We start from the raw sequence: 16,207 nt of genomic DNA, 5'->3' as shown, positions 1-16,207 counted from the left end.
GTATTAGCCAGGATGGTCTCGATCTCCTGACCTCGTGATCCGCCTGTCTCGGCCTCCCAAAGTGCTGGGATTACAGGCTTGAGCCACCGCGCCGGGCCAAGAAAATACTTTTTTAAGCTGGTAATTTCATCTCTGAAAATGAAGGAATCCATGAGATAAACTGGACTTAATTCATCTTGACAAAAGAAAATTAAGCAGTAATGAAAGAAACTGGAGCCTTAGCTGAACTAAATTATGTTTTCCTGAGATTCAGATAGCAGAGAAAGGGAACGCTGGGGTTGTCAGATGGTACTTTAGACTGAGAGAGGTAGAGTCTGAACAGTTCAGATAAAAGATAGGCATGATTCTATTTCTGAGACTCTTTTTGTTTTAGATGGAGTTTCACTTTAGTCACCCAGGCTGGAGTATAGTGATGTGATCTCTGCTCACTGCAACCTCCACCTCCTGGGTTCAAGTGATTCTCCTGCCTCAGCATCCCAAGTAGCTGAGATTACAGGTGCTTGCCACCAGGTCTGGCTAACTTTTGTATTTTTGGTAGAGACAGGGTTTCACCATGTTGGCCAGGCTGGTCTTGAACTCCTGACCTCAGGTGATCCACCTGCCTTTGCCTCCCAAAGTGCTGGGATTACAGACATGAACCACTGTGCCTGGTCTTTCTGAGACTGTCAAGTGGAATATAGTTCACATGTGATGGAAAGTTTGGAAAATTTTGGTTCTTTTATGTATACTAACAACCCCCTGCTGAATGAATCCGAAGATATATTTCAAGAAACCTATTCACCTGCACAAGGAGCTCAGTAAATTTGTGTCTACAAAAAAATTGATAAGAAATATCAATATTCCTTATTATCTAATTATAAGGAATATCAATAATGAAAGGCAAATATGGAAGATTATGAGATTATAAGATTACTATCAAGAAGGCAAAATCTTAAAGTCTTGTAAAATGTGCTGAAGTCAAAAGGGCTTTAAAAAAATTTATTCAGAGTGAGGCTTACTATTAGAGGAAGATCATAACCAAAGAAAAAAAGAAAGGAAAGGAGTAAAAGAGAGAGTGGGGAGGGAAAGAGAGAGGGAGAGAGAGAAAAAAATAGAATTACTGCACCCCTCTTTTGAACCCCTGTCTTTTCCAGCAGGTAACTAGAATTCAAAGTGGAAAGGCAAAACATAAATTAGGGGACACATGAAGCCCAAGTGAGCTCTCAGGTCTAGATTTCCAGGCCCAGATGAATTATGGTCCCCAAAGTTTCCCTTTTAGCCACAAGATCTTGTCCATACTTCCAAACCTTTCATTCAAGAACTGCTGCAGTCTGACCCCCATTTTATTAGTTTATATAAGTTACTGTCTTTGGAGGAAAGATTTGAGTTTCAAATGGACATAGGTTGAACAAGAAAGATACTGTATGGCCGTGTGTGGAAATAAAGAAGATAGAAGCGATGTGTCTGAACCTCCCAGAAATCCAGAAAAAGCTCAGTGACTCAGCCCCATGGGAAGAGCAAGAAATGTGGCGCAGTGTCACCTCTGGAGATGAAAACTGGAATGTTACCCGAGACCAAGGGTGTCTCAAACAGCCACATCATCTGGTCATCGTCTGAGAGCAGAGGACCAGAATCTGTGTAATGTTCTACCATTTCTATACCACAGCTTCCTTTTTCTTCTTCCTCTCTGCTTTCTGTGATTTCACTTCTACTCTGCAGCCAATCATCCAGATTCCTGTCTGTGCAGTTTAAATCCTCAGGGAAACAACCTCAATTGACACGGCATATTTCCAGTCCCCTATTTAGACACAGCTTTTAGGCCAGGACACCTCAGAAGTCACTGGCTGCATCTTGATTGGCTGCCCTCATAAGAAACGTTTTTACCTCTGATCTCAAAAGCTGTGACCAGGCATTTAGCAGGTCATGTGGTGCCACCACAATCACCAATGTATAAGAAACCATTTCTGAATACTCCCAGTGGGGACTGTGGCCATGGTTGGTATCTCAGTGCACTTATCCAATTCATGGGCCAAATTTATCATCTACTTCTTCCCAATAAAAATCTTCAACTCTTGCGGGTCTAGCTTTACTCACCTCCAAACACAAGATTTGCTCATCCATTCAGTCAACATTGATGGTATGCCTACTATTTTCTAGACACTGGAGATATACAAATGAATGAGATGTAACGCTTACCTTTTAGGGTTCATGGTCTAATGAAGGAGACATATATGCTAAATACATGTGATATATGCTAAAATACAAGCATGTATGTAATACTGTGGGAACACTGGGAAGGGCAGTTCCCACTTGTTTTTTGGGGAGGAGAGGAGAGGAAAAAGGGCATTGGATCGAGAGTGGGGGTGAGTAAGAACCACTTGTCCCAGCAGGAAGGGCATGCGACATTCAACATGGCTGCAGTGTAGGGAATGGAGAGCAGTGGAAACAGGGCTGCTACAAAGGTAGGTGGAGCCACATGAGGAAGGGCGTGTCTACACTTCCCTCCACCTACTTCCTAAGGATGCATCTAAACTCATTTTACTGTCTCTTTGCTCCTCTAGTCCCCACATATACCTAGAATACTCTTGGTCACAAACCATTTGCTTTGCTGACTCTGAATCACAGTTTTGATGCTTTAGGATATAATTTTCTCTGATAGAGCTGCCCTAGCATGGCTACTGCCACCAGCTGGCTGTAAAACCCTTTCTCATAGGTGTAGTCACTTTACCAAGAGCAGAGAATATGTATTTCCAAGACTTTTCCATTAAAAAAAAAGGTCTCTGTTTTAAGTAAATAGAAAACCAAAGAAAATTGTTTTCAGGAAAAATAAAAATAAAAAATACCCTACATGCAATAAGGTGAAAGTCCCCAGGATACTTAGACACTGGAGATATATAAATGAATAAGATGATTAAAAAGAGGGATTCAGTAATTCTAGTTTAGATAGAATCGAGTAGATTTTCATGGCTGAAGAAATGTTTCTGCTATCCTCACACCCACCTCCTTTCCTTCACACCAAAGCTCTTGCCCTTTATCTTCCAGTACCGGCACCAGCCTACTGTCCCGAGATAGGAGAGGCTCCATGTGCTGAGTGAGCTACTGGAGAGCTGGATCCCTGGTCCTTGGTCCCTGGCCATGTGTGCAGCAGGCAGAGCACTCAATGTGCCTCTCTGACACCCTCTTTCTCCGGCATTTCTTGGGAGGGTTGGTCTCTCATGGGAGGGGCTGTAGATGGGCCTGGAAGGAACAGGTGGGGTGAGGATAGTAGAATAAAGAAAGAAGGGCTCTGTTGTTTTTTCTGCTGTTGCTCCAGTTCTGCCTCAGTTTCCCTGTTCTGCCTCAGTTTCCCTGTTACCTAGATTATAGCATGGTTTAAACCTTGGACTTACTTTCCTCCAGTCCAAAAGATAATTTTCCTTCTTAGAATACTATTTAAATGTTCTTTCCTTTTCCTGAGCAATTTTAGAGTTTGAAAATCCAAACTTAAGATAAAAAAAAGGGTAGCAGTCCACTTGTTAGGTGTCTCTCTCATTCCCATGACTTACCCAGCTTAAGTACTGCCTCTCCGTGAGACCTCTGCTACCCACGCCTGTCCACCTTCATTTTCCCCTTTTAAAATTCCTATAGTATTAACTCTACATTCTCCCATTTTGACATTCAATTACATAGTGCCCTGAGTTATTTAACTACTCTGTGTGAAATGAAGATTTTTTTTTCCTTTTGTTTGACCCCCAAGCCCGGTCCTATAGCTCTTTACACAGTACTATGGACCAAGTAGGTATTGAACAAACTCTTGCTAAAAATGAAATTAACCCAGTAAACATCTGAGTTCCACTTTACCTAGTCCTGTAATAGATGATGGCTTCATTAACCTCTTTCTCCTGCTGTCTAATGGAAACTAAAGACAAGATTCTGGTGGTGACAGGGACAGAGTTAACTCTTAAATCTGCTCATTGTATTTATTTAGATCCTGGCATGTGCCAACTTACATGAGGTTTAGAGCTGGTACAGTGGAGGGAGCAACCAGGAACTAAAGGGCAGAGACAAATAGGCTCATTTGCTTACTGGTAGTATGAAGTTGGACCAGCCCTAAGCCTCTCTAAGCCTCAGATTTTTTTCATCTGTGGTTCAAAGAGACCTGCATCACTTCCCTCCATCTACTTCCTAAGGATGCATCTGAACTCAAATGGCTTTCAGATACAGTAACACACTGTGTAAATTAGTAAAGCATATTAATATAAGAGATTCTTACATCAATAATAATAATGGCTAATGTTTATTGCTTACTGAGTTCTTACTGTGTTCCACTGTACTAAGCATTCTACGTTTATCAACTCATTTAATACACCAACCCTCTGAAGTAGGATCAGCCCTCTATATCTACAGGTATCGCATCCATGGATTCAACCAGCTGTGAACTGAAAATGTTTTTTTTCAAATGGATGGTTGGATCTGTACTGAACATATACAGACTTTTTTGTTCTTGTCATCATTCCCTAAGCCATACAGAACAACAACTATTTACTTAGTATTTACATTGTATTAGGTATTGTAAGTAATTTAGAGATGATTTGAAGTGTTTCTGAGGATGTGGGTAAGTTATAAGCAAAAACTATACCATGTTTTATAAGGAACTTGAGTATCTGGATTTTGGTATCCATGGGGGGCCCTGGAACCAGTTTCTCCCACCCCAGCACTGAGGGATGACAGTAATATTATGATTCCCTTTTTGCAAATGAAGAAACTGAGCACAGAGGGCTTCAATAACTTGCTCAAGATCTCCCAGTTAGTAGTAACAAAGCTGGGATACATACCCAGGTAGTCAGCTATGAGGTATCTATGACTGCTTTAAACAGGAAGAGAGGATTTGGGATGAAGGGACAGGAGAATAAATGTAATCCAGTAACTTAAGGCCATCTTTTGGGGCAGCAAACAAAGGAGAAGGTGAAGCTTCTGATTCAGCTGGCCGATAGCTTTGTGGAAAAAGGCCACATTCATGCCACGGAGATAAGGAAATGGGTGACCACGGTGGACAAGCACTACAGAGATTTCTCCCTGAGGATGGGGAAGTACCGGTACTCCCTGGAGAAAGCCCTAGGAGTCAACACAGAGGTAGGCAGGGGTATTGCCCTTTGGGACATCCTCCCTTCTCATTTCCCTGAGCACCACTGCCCTCATCACCATGGAAGAAAAGCATGTTTCCAGAGCAGTTCTTCTAAGCTGTTGACCCCTAGAGCGCCTGCCTTGTGTGGCTTTTCTAGTGGGGAGTGCTGGGTGGATATTGCTGATCCTTTAACCTCCAGTCCCCTGTGATTAGTACTCTATACATTACAAAATCAACTGGCCAGTAGTAGGGCCTATGGCTACAGAACAGAGTTTTTCTCTGTATAGACTTTGAGAACGAAAAGCTTTATCTTAGCTTCATAAATACCATCTTCCACCCAATTATGTTAATCGGCAAATGATTAGAGTGCCCAGTATATATAATAGTGCTCTTTCAAGAATAAGGGGTGCAATTTGTATAAGGGTTATTTGACATTTCAACAGAACAGAGGTACAATTTGCCATGAACCAGGGAAGACGAACTTTTAATCTCTTCTTTATAATAGGGGTTAGTAACCTGTGAATTAAGAGCTTAATACAGCCTGGCAATTTAATCCTAGGATGTCTAATTCTTAAATCTTCAAATAGGCTCATGATCTGAAGCAGAGCAGCCTGGAGAGTGAAGTGGCCAAACCACCTAAAGTTGAGAGAGTTAATGTCTCCCCCAGGCTTTAATCTGTGAGTTTTTATCTAGGAAGTTCCATCATATATAAATACCAAATGGTGGTTAAAATTAGTAGGGATGAGCAATGAGAAAGTTCAGTCATTGTTCTGTTATTTAGCTTTCTGTTTCCAAGGGAAATTGCTTGTTTAAATAAATATATTTGGTTTTATTATTTTCTTTTGACAAATGAACGATGTTTTATATCTTTATGTGTTTTTGTTTCACATCTATTTTAAATGGTTAAGAATCAGTCTTAGACCAATTTATGAATGTGTTTAGATTTAATTAGGACCAAAGGCCTTGGGGAAATAGACACATAATTATCAAATAGACACATAATTATCAAATGTGTTTATTGTTTTTTCTTACTGTGGATATTTACCCTAAACATTTGACCTGAACATTTTATTTCTCTCTTATTTGAAAAAATAATAATGATCCCATGAAGAACAGTGCTTCTGGGTGTGAGTCTGTAAGATCCCTCATGTTTTTATCCTCCATTATATCCTTTTTTCCCCCTTTTACCACCTCCCTCAACTCGAGTGAGTTGCTTTCCCAAAGCATCACAAGGTGACCTTTGTGATCCCTCCATGTGCAGGATAATAAGGACCTGGAGTTGGATATTATCCCAGCAAGCCTTTCGGATCGGGAGGTCAAGCTGCGGGACGCCAACCACGAAGTCAATGAAGAGAAGCGGAAGTCAGCCCGGAAGAAAGAGTACGTGTTGGCTTCCGCGGCGCTAACTGGCTCCCCGTGACTGTGGTGGGCTTTCACCACCGCTTGTCCCTTTGGATAGCTTAATATGTCCTCGTGGCCACCTACAGGGATTGGGATGGACAGACATAATGTTTGCATTGAGAATATGAGTTCCCTTTGAAGGCTTTGAAGTCTCTGCAGTCTGTCCTTCACCTGAATTATCTTCATTTATTAGTAACTTCCTAGACAAAATTTTCCTCATAGATCATCACATTGTACTTCACAATGTCAAAACTCAACATGGAACAAATCAAATATTTTTTCATCTCCTCCAAATTTTATTCTCCTTTCTGATTTTCTTTTTTTTAACTTTTTTTATTTTTTTTATTTTTTGGGACAGAGTCTCCCAGTGTCACCCAGGCTGGAATGCACTGGCATGATCTCAGCTCACTGCAATCTCCGCCTCCTGGGTTCAAGCAATTCTCCTGCCTCAGCCTCCCGAGTAGCTGGGATTACAGGTGTGCACCACCATGCCTAGCTAATTTTTGTATTTTTAATAGGAACAGGGTTTCACCATGTTGGCCAGGCTGGTCTCAGACTCCTGACCTCAAGTGATCTGCCCACCTCAGCCACCCAAAGTGCTGGGATTATTGGCATGAGCCACCATGCCCAGCCTCTCTCTTCTGATTTTCTAATTCCCATCAATAGTGTCACTAATCTAGTTTTTTCTGGATTATTTGCAAAAACTTCCCACAGCTTTCCTGCAGCTGGTCCCTGCCCAATTCACCTGTACAGCGATGCCAGGTTTACCTTTCTGGAGTACATTTTATTATTGCTAATACCAATACTCTCCTGCCACCAGCACCTACACTTTTTATGTTCTAAACATTACATAAAGTGCCTTTACACACATTTTCTCTTTGTATCTTTCTATCAGTTCTCTCAGGCAGCTAGGATTATTCCCATTTTACATATAATAGGACTTAGAAAAGTCAAGTAACTTTCCCCAAACCACACAGATGGTGAGCAATGAAGCCAGAATTTAATCTAGCTTTGACTCTTCAACATTCTTTGATTTCTTTCCATTATGTCTGTCACCAGCTTCAAATTGTAGATGGTTTGCTACGATCCCCAGAATAATGATAAAAATCCTCAAGGTACTATCCTTTGGTCTCATCTAAGTCAATTTTACTTCAAAATACTTCCTAGTTCAGATCACACCCTTCAGTCAGATCATTTTCACTGACTCCTCTCAGGTCTAAGAATAAATTGTATATAATTGAGAATGCTCTGCTAGCCAGGCGCAGTGGCTCACATCTGTAATCCCAGCACTTTGGGAGGCCAAGGCAGTTGGATCACCTGAGGTCAGGAGTTTGAGACCAGCCTGGCCAACATGGTGAAACCCTGTCTCTACTAAAAATACAAAATTTAGCCGGACATGGTAGCACACGCCTTAATCCCAGCTACTTGGGAGGCTGAGGCAGGAGAATTGCTTGAGGCCGGGAGGCAGAGTTTGCGCCACTGTCCAGCCTGGCGGACAGAGCAAAACAAGAGAGAGAGAGAGAGAATGCTCTCCTTTCTCTTTGTTATTTTCCTTTTCATTTCCTGTCCTTTTTTTCCTATTTGGTTTTATTTTGCTTTCTGTAAGTCCTATTGATTCTTTAAAATCCATCTCATATCATATGCCTCTATAAATCCTTTATCTACAACCCCCACTGTCATTGGCCCATCCTTTACGAACTCCTTTACTTCTTTTCTGTACCAGTTCCCATTTTACTTATTCAACCAATTCCTAAGCTAGATTGTATGCTCCGTGACAATAAGAAGTATTTTATACTCTCTTGTATGAATCAAGGGACTAGAGAATAATGAAGACAATGTAATTATTGATCAAGAAAAGCTTCTAGTCAGGCAGGGCACAGTGGCTCATGCCTGTAACTTTGGGAGGCTGAGGTGGGCAGATCACCTGAAGCCAGGAGTTCGAGACCAGCCTGGCCAACATGGCAGAAACCTGTCTTTGCTAAAAAAAAAAAAAAAAAAAATACAAAACTTAACCAGGCATGGTGGTGTGCACCTGTAATCCCAGCTACTCAGGAGGCTGAGACATGAGAATCCCTTGAACCCAGGAGGCAGAGGTTGCCACGAGCCAAAATTGCTCCACTGCACTCCAGCCTGGGTGACAGAGCAAGACTCCATCTCAAAATAAAAAAGGAAGGAAAAGAAAATCTTATGGAATATAATTGGATATAGAAATTAAAACCTTGAGGGAAGGACGTTATTTAAAATCACAAAACAAATAAGGACTGTAGCATCAATTTCTTTACTTGAAGTTCAGGGATACACCATTGGGCCAGAAGAAAATAAGGCATGCTTTAGGAGGCATTCCAGTATCAGATGGTCCCTGCCCTGACTTGATCTAGGTATTCAGATTTCAAAAGGAAGAAAAAGATGCTTGGAAATTGGTCCAGTGAGTGAACCGTAGGTGTTAGAATGTAAAGCTGCCACCTAAGTTTACTCCTAGGTCAGCAATAGCCCATGAGGAGATGAGGCAGAGGAAAATACACAAGAAGAGAGTAGAGGATGCTGAGATTCCAACATTTTGGAAGAATCTGAAGTAGCTGAGGTTTTCATAAGTTGAATTCTGTTTTCTCAGAATAAGAATGAATAGGGATCAGAATTCATTTAGCAAGCTGGAACCAACTTATTACTAGATTCCTGCTTTGCTCCCTAAGTTTCTCAGCACGACTTTCAGAAACGTCCTGACTCCAGGTAGGCAAAACACATTTTTCTTCTTTGGTTGTTTGGTAGGAAGTTGTCTACCAACATTTCACTCTAATCAAGAATTTCAGGGCGTTGGACAGGGTAAGCAATGAACCGTGCCCATCTCATAAAACATTTCTTGACACTAATTCGTTTATGCTGGCTGGGGTTACAAAGTAACACGTATCCAGAGATTTCTGGAGGAGTTTGTGAAGAATATTTTGACACTGTGTTTGGGAATTACTAGAAAAAAAAAATTGTATGTCCTAAAATTAAGAAGCTCTATGTAGTTTATTTTATCAAGATGAAGTAGGACCACAGGTTCCTTGGAGCTGAAGAAACTAAAGCTGCTCTGTGAAGTCAGAGCTTGTTCATATGGGGAGTGGATTGGTTTGTTAGGGCTGCTGTAACCAAGTACCACAAGTTGGGTTGTTTAAAGAGCAGAATTGTGTTGTCTCACGGCTCTGGGGGCTAAAAGCCTAAAATCAAGGTGTCAGCAGGGTTGATTCCTTCCGAGGGCAGTGAGGGGAGGGTCTGTTCCAGGCCTCTCTCCTTGATAGCTTGTAGATGGCTGTTTCTGTGCTCATGTGACATAATCCCAGAATATATGCCTGTGTCAAAAATTCCTCGTTTCATAAGGACATCAGTCGTTAGATCCAGGGGCCACTCTACTCCACTACTACAGTGATACTGTTTCCAAATAAGACCAAAATCTGAGGTATTGGAGATTAAGCCTTCAGCATATGAATTTCAGGGGGGTCATAATTCAGCCCATATCTGGGAGGGGGATGAGGGAACTACACCTGGCCAGATCTTCCTCCTTGGTTCCTTCTGTGACAACAAATAGGCAGAAGAGATTAAAGGATGGGTGGAAAATAAAACAAAATGGGGTGGTGATAGCAGAGCTAAATTGTGAAGAAAGGCAGGTAAAACTGCAGGAAGCAGATGGGAACAAAAGAACAATTCTAGAAAACAGAAGGCAACAAAATCAAAGGCAAGTTTTCAAAGCTTGTCAGTTTATGTTCCTTCTGATCTCCCTTCTGTCCTAATTTCATAGCAATCTACAGCTCATTTAATCATGGAATGTTTCCTGAGCACTTACCATGCACTCGCCATGTTGCTTACGTGATCTTGTTTAATACTTGCAGCAATTCTGTGTGATCAGCTATTTTGTAAGTAAGGAGACTGAGACCTGGAGAGGCAAGTCCTACCTCTGGTTGTAATTCAGTTCCTATCTGTCTGACTCCAAAGCTTATGCACTTTTTACTCTACCAATAGAGTTCAATTCAAAGAATAGAAAAATATAGAATATACCACAACGAGGCCATGTATCATAAGTTTAACAATTGCCTAAGCATATTGTATTATTTAGAGGCCCAGGGAGGAGAACCTTCTCTTTAAAGATACATAACACACACTTCTCTTTATGGGGAACTGAGAAGCAGTCATTTATTACTGATTTGTACTGTGCTTATGGTTGCATGTTCAGTTTTCTACACATCTGTTGATGCTGTAAACAAGTCCTATTGGAAATGTATTGAACAAATAGCTAAAAGGATAATCTAGGTCAGAGGTCAGCAAACATAGACCAAATCTGACCTGCCAACTATTTGATGTAGTCTATGAACTAAAAGTTATCTTTTATAGTTTTAAATAATTGGAAGAATTATCAAAAGAAGAAGAATGTTTTATAATGTGAAAATTAGATAAAATTCAACTTTTAGTGTCCATAAAGGATTTTATTGGAACACAGCCACACTTACTTTTTTTTTTTTTAACACATTGTCTATGGCTCCTTTCACATGACAACAGCAAAGTTGAGTGGTTGTGACAGAGACCGAATTGTCCACAGAGATTTATTATCTGACTCTTTGTAGAAAAATGGCTAACCCCTGATCTCGGTGTGTTGGATATCTTTTCCGGGCTTTGAAACCTGGTTTATTATGGTACCAAGAACTGCTTTGGTATACATCTACAAACTCCACTGAACAGAAATCATTCTGGGAGCTGTAAGAGAAATGTGGAAAACTGAGGTTCAAGCTATCTAGTTGGTGAGACAGAATATATGAACAGTCCTGCCTGCCTGTACTCACATGAATATCACCACAGAATCACAAGTATTAGTAGTAGGACTGGGGTGGAAAAGAGAGAGAATATGGACCTAGCTGAGCACAAACCTGCTAAAGGGATGCAGGGCCAATGGTCAGGAAGTATCACAAGTATCATAGGTAGATACCTGTAGGAAAGGGAAGGAATTTTGAAGAAAGGAAAAGACCTGTTGATGAAGTAGAAAAATAGGACATTTAAGAATGTCATACATGCTGGGGTGGGGAAGTGAAGTTTGAAGGAGGAGAGACATTATATCTATAACCAACTAAAAGCCCATTTGTTTTCTTCTAGATTTATTATGGCTGAACTACTCCAGACAGAGAAGGCTTATGTAAGGGATTTACATGAGTGCTTAGAGGTGAGTCTTTCAGTAGTCTGTTCACAGCTATATTGGAAAAATGACATCCTTGCCAGCATCAAGTCCTCAATTGGAATTTGGTGCTGTTGGTCTTCTCCCAGAGAGTAATGAATTAAAAAGCCAGCCAGAGGAAATCTTTCTCCTAAAGTCAACAATAATTGCAGAGAGTTTAAAGTACTTTTGAAAAGAAAGTTTAAACTTTTCTCAGACTGGAGCTAGACGCAGGAAAAAGAAGTATATAAGGCACTTCAGTTCAAAATAAAACCATGACACAGTCAATGAACTTAAATTGGGTCTGAAAATCTGCATCCTGACCCCCCATACTCAAATTTACACACATTTCATAAATAACAAGAGACTGTGGAGTTTGTGTTCTTACTAAAGTTCAGGATAATGAAATATTCAGGTTTTATTTATTTCTCCTATGTTTATTTAACACATCACTTTTTAAACTCTACATGCATTTACAGTTTGAGTCTTGCCCCACAAGTTTGAGTGCCTGTTTATTTTGTCTGTATTTTATATGGCATGCCAGGCTTGCTAGTGATGAAACTGTTACTGTCTTACAGACCTACCTGTGGGAAATGACCAGTGGTGTGGAGGAGATCCCCCCTGGGATCCTCAATAAAGAGCATATCATCTTTGGCAACATCCAAGAGATCTACGATTTCCATAACAAGTAGGTTTGTGGAGGGTCTCAGAGGTGCACACTTAGGCCGTAAAAACCAGACAACAGGGTTCCCAAGAAGTGGATCAAAGGCGACTGGTGAATCTTATCTGATCAGTTTTCTAAGGCAGTTGCTGTCAGACTTCTTTCTTACTCACTCCCCTTTCTCTGTAATTGTCGAAAAGTCCTAGTGGAGAGTGAAGTCACGTATTCAGCAGTGCTCCTCCCCATCTCTCCTCAACATTCTCATTTATTGAGCCAGAGTGAATACCAGGCTTTGAAGAAATAAAAGTAGCTTCTCCTCATTAAATCTCCTGGAAAATCCTGACATTAGAATTCATCTGTGGCTAACCATTACACCTTGTGGTCTTTGGGTTTTGAATTCCATTGAAGTTTTCTGTCAACCTAAATATTTCCTCCATCCTCATTTTATCTCACATTTCTAGTTTAGAGGGAAGGACATCAACTGATACTCTGTTTTGTTGGAATAAGTAGAATCGTAGGGCCCTGAAATTTCACAAGTCATTGTTTCCAACTTGATTGAAGAATCTTTCCCACAGCATACAAAACAATATGCTCCATGGTTAACAGAGGATCAGCAAAAAATTGGCATGATTAGTTACACAACCAACCCATAGAAATAACTGTGTTCCAAAATACAAATAGAGAGAATCTCAAGGCACAAAGAGGAACATTGGCACAAAGTCTTAGAGCTCTCAGGACCCTGCTGCAGAGCAGTGCTACGTCAGGCCAGCTGAGGCATTTACTGAGTTGTGTAGGCTTGCTGGAGATAGAAGGGCCATGTGTACAGGTGTAGCAGCCACCCTGAGGCAAGACTCCAGAACAGCAATGTCCCATGGAGCCTTCTGCAATGATGGAAATGTTCTATATCTGCAGTGTCCAATATGCAGATATGGTGGCTAATGAACACATGAAATGTGGCTAGTGCTACTAAGAAACTGAATTTTCAATTTTATTTAATTTTAATAGATTTAGATTTAAATAGACCACAAGTAGCAAGTGGCTGCCATATTCGGTATCTCAGCTCCAGAATAGCCCTGTGCTAAGAATAACCAAGAGGCAAGCAAGATTGGGTGTAAAATGATCCTGGGCTGTACCCCAGATAAGGGGTGGAGATCACTCCTCTCTCATCACTTCCTGGTTATTAATTCCTGGTATGTCATCAGATGGGATCAGTTTAAAGGAACATAATGTATGTAGCTCCCATGACATGCAAACCTTGTCAGATTATTAAAGCAATAAGCTCTAGGGAGAAAAATAACCATTTGACTTTCTGGAATATGTGATAAAAGTTCCCAGTCTTTTGTTTTTTAATCATAAATTTTAACATTATCCATTTGGTTTTTCTGGAAATTTCCAGATATAGAAATATCATGTCCTCATGCTTATCATTGATAAGATCCCAATAAAACTATTTGACCATTGATCCCAAATTCCATCATCTGAGCCCAGCTCAGTATCATCCCATCTCCCTCAGGATATCTGAGAAGACATTGGACTGGCAAACGGTAAGTCATGTTACCTTACTTTTCTGGCTTATGGTCTCTGGGATTTAGTTAACAAGTCTCACTTTCCCCATGTTCTTAGCAAATTGACTAACTGTGGAAGCCTAGAGATCACAGCACGCACTTCCTGGGAGCCCTACATTTGCCAATCATTTGATAAGGGGAATGAATATACATTTCAAAACTGACCACTTGTAATAAAATAGCCAACATAATCATGCCTCTTATTCTGCTATCATGATATCACTGGTAAGCCATGGTAAACAGTTTTGTAGTTTTCTAAATAGCTGAAAATCTACCTACCAGTTACAATATATAGTTCTAAGAAATCCTTTTAAAAAATCAAATTAAACTATAGAGAATCTCGCATGCTGTAAATTGAGGAAGAAATCCAACTATCAAGAAAACAGCTACCTAGCACATATTATCGAGTTAGAACATTATGAAGAAAGAAAAAGAAAATAACAACTAGCCACTCAACAACCAGAAGAGATGTCACAAAAATTAAGTTCTTGTCTTTTCATAGAAGCATCTTTCTATCCTCCCTAACAACCACTTTACCTCTTGATCATATTGTTTGTAAGCCCACAGCAATTTAGAAACAGCAAATAAGAATCAAGAATGGGAGTGAGTAGTGGGATACCAGCAGCTGTCTAAAGAAGACAAACTGCAAAAACAATAGGCAATAGACCCACCCCCCCAAAAAAAAAAACAACTCATAATGGTCAAGGGCTACTCAGCAGTCACTGTGTTACAGCATAGCATACTTAGCATTAGCAGTAACCCTGAGTCATGAATATGTTCTGCACTAAAGGTAAATAACTGTAGTGCATTTAGAAAGCTATTGACCAAAAATAAATTAATGGTTTAAATTATCCATAATTTAAGGAAACATCTAAGAAAATCAAGCCTCATATTAATTTCCTACAGGATCTGTGGGCTGTCTTTACTCTACTCATAATATATGCTTTCTACTTGTGTCATACAAATTTTGATTAATGAGGAAAACATAACACCTCTAAAATCTCTAATAAATAAGAGATAAAATGGCAGTTAGCCAACTTAGAAAATGCAGGAATTGTAAACGCTAAAGGACAGCTTAGAGGGGAGAACATCTTTCACTGCGTAATCAGGTACCTGGCACATAAGTAAACATTGAGTAAATATTTGGTAGGTGAATGTATGGATGAACAAATTAAAAATAAAATTAATATTTGCAGACTTGTGGCTAATACCATTCAAGTCATAATTTAATCTTTTGTTTGTAAAATTCTCAAGACACAGAAAACCATTAGGTATGAATTTTTACCCCATCACTACAAGAACCATCTGGAAGAGCAAAATAACTTAATTTCTACATGAAGGAGTTTCTTGGAAGCTTCTTACTTGGTGGACCATACAGTTGTCCTAATACTTATTTATCCTTCAGTAATACTTCTCTGAAGTTGTCACTTCTCAATATGAAAAAAACTCAAAGGGTGCTTTTTAACCCCAATTGTTTGTATTATTCCAAAGTTGCAATTAAGCACTGTCTAACAGAAACATGCACCTCTCATTTCTAGTGCATAGCTCAGGGTAATTTGGAGAGAGCCTATGGGAGGGAGAGCAGGAGGAAGGGATATTGGGAGATTGAGAGTTTGAGAGAGAAAGGGATTGAGATTGACACGACCTTGCTAACTTAATTAGCTAAGTCACCAGAAAATTAGCACCTAGACCAAGGGTTATGTGGTGAATACATATCTTAGCTAGATAGTATTGATCTGTCTAAATGGTGTCACTTTGAAAAATTGTAACCGAATTAGTTCTCTCTCTTGCTGTGTGTGTGTGTGTGTGTGTGTGTGTGTGTGTGTGTGTGAGATCTGTCTCAAGGACCTTTGTCTTTATAGGTATTGAATGGGGAAATTCTCCAGCACCAAAACTTCTTTAAAGAACAATTTAATATGTAAAATTTAATACCTGCAAACAGTGGCTTTAACACACACTAGAGATTGAAGTAGAATGATGCTTCGTTTTGCCCTCCACTCTCCCCATTTTGCACCACATCTCTTTCCTACATGAAATTGACTTATCTACACAAGACTTAGACCTATTTTGATTGCATTTTGTTAGCATTTGTAGAGCACTCAGACAGGAGAATATATTCCATTAGTAGATCCCCAGACAGTAATGATTTTGTTAATGCAGTCTTCCCATTTTGCCTAGCATACAACTTGTAATTCAAGAAAATAATTTGTTTTCAGCTTGCTGATTATTAGATTTCCAACTTTGGTGTGGACAGCTTTTTGTTTAAAATGCTCATCACCTTCTGTTAAATCTGAATTTCTTTCTTTTCAGTTTTTTGGAGA

At 40.0% G+C, this 16,207-nt stretch overlaps 1 protein-coding gene across 4 annotated transcripts in view; it reads left to right on the top strand.

The window, feature by feature from the left end:
* The window catches only part of KALRN (kalirin, RhoGEF kinase), a 643,785-nt gene that overhangs the window by 373,740 nt on the left and 253,838 nt on the right, over positions 1-16,207 (top strand). For all 4 annotated transcript variants that reach the window (XM_011950775.1, XM_011950777.1, XM_011950776.1 and 1 more), the window contains exons 22-25: positions 4,909-5,091; positions 6,345-6,463; positions 11,603-11,669; positions 12,239-12,348. In XM_011950775.1, coding sequence (XP_011806165.1) covers positions 4,909-5,091; positions 6,345-6,463; positions 11,603-11,669; positions 12,239-12,348 — 479 coding nt within the window. The remainder of the gene's footprint in view (positions 1-4,908; positions 5,092-6,344; positions 6,464-11,602; positions 11,670-12,238; positions 12,349-16,207) is intronic.

This window comes from Colobus angolensis, unplaced genomic scaffold (assembly GCF_000951035.1).
Source record: "Colobus angolensis palliatus isolate OR3802 unplaced genomic scaffold, Cang.pa_1.0 Scaffold31, whole genome shotgun sequence".
NCBI classification, from domain to species: domain Eukaryota; kingdom Metazoa; phylum Chordata; class Mammalia; order Primates; family Cercopithecidae; genus Colobus; species Colobus angolensis.
This window is presented reverse-complemented; position numbering and strand designations above follow the sequence as displayed.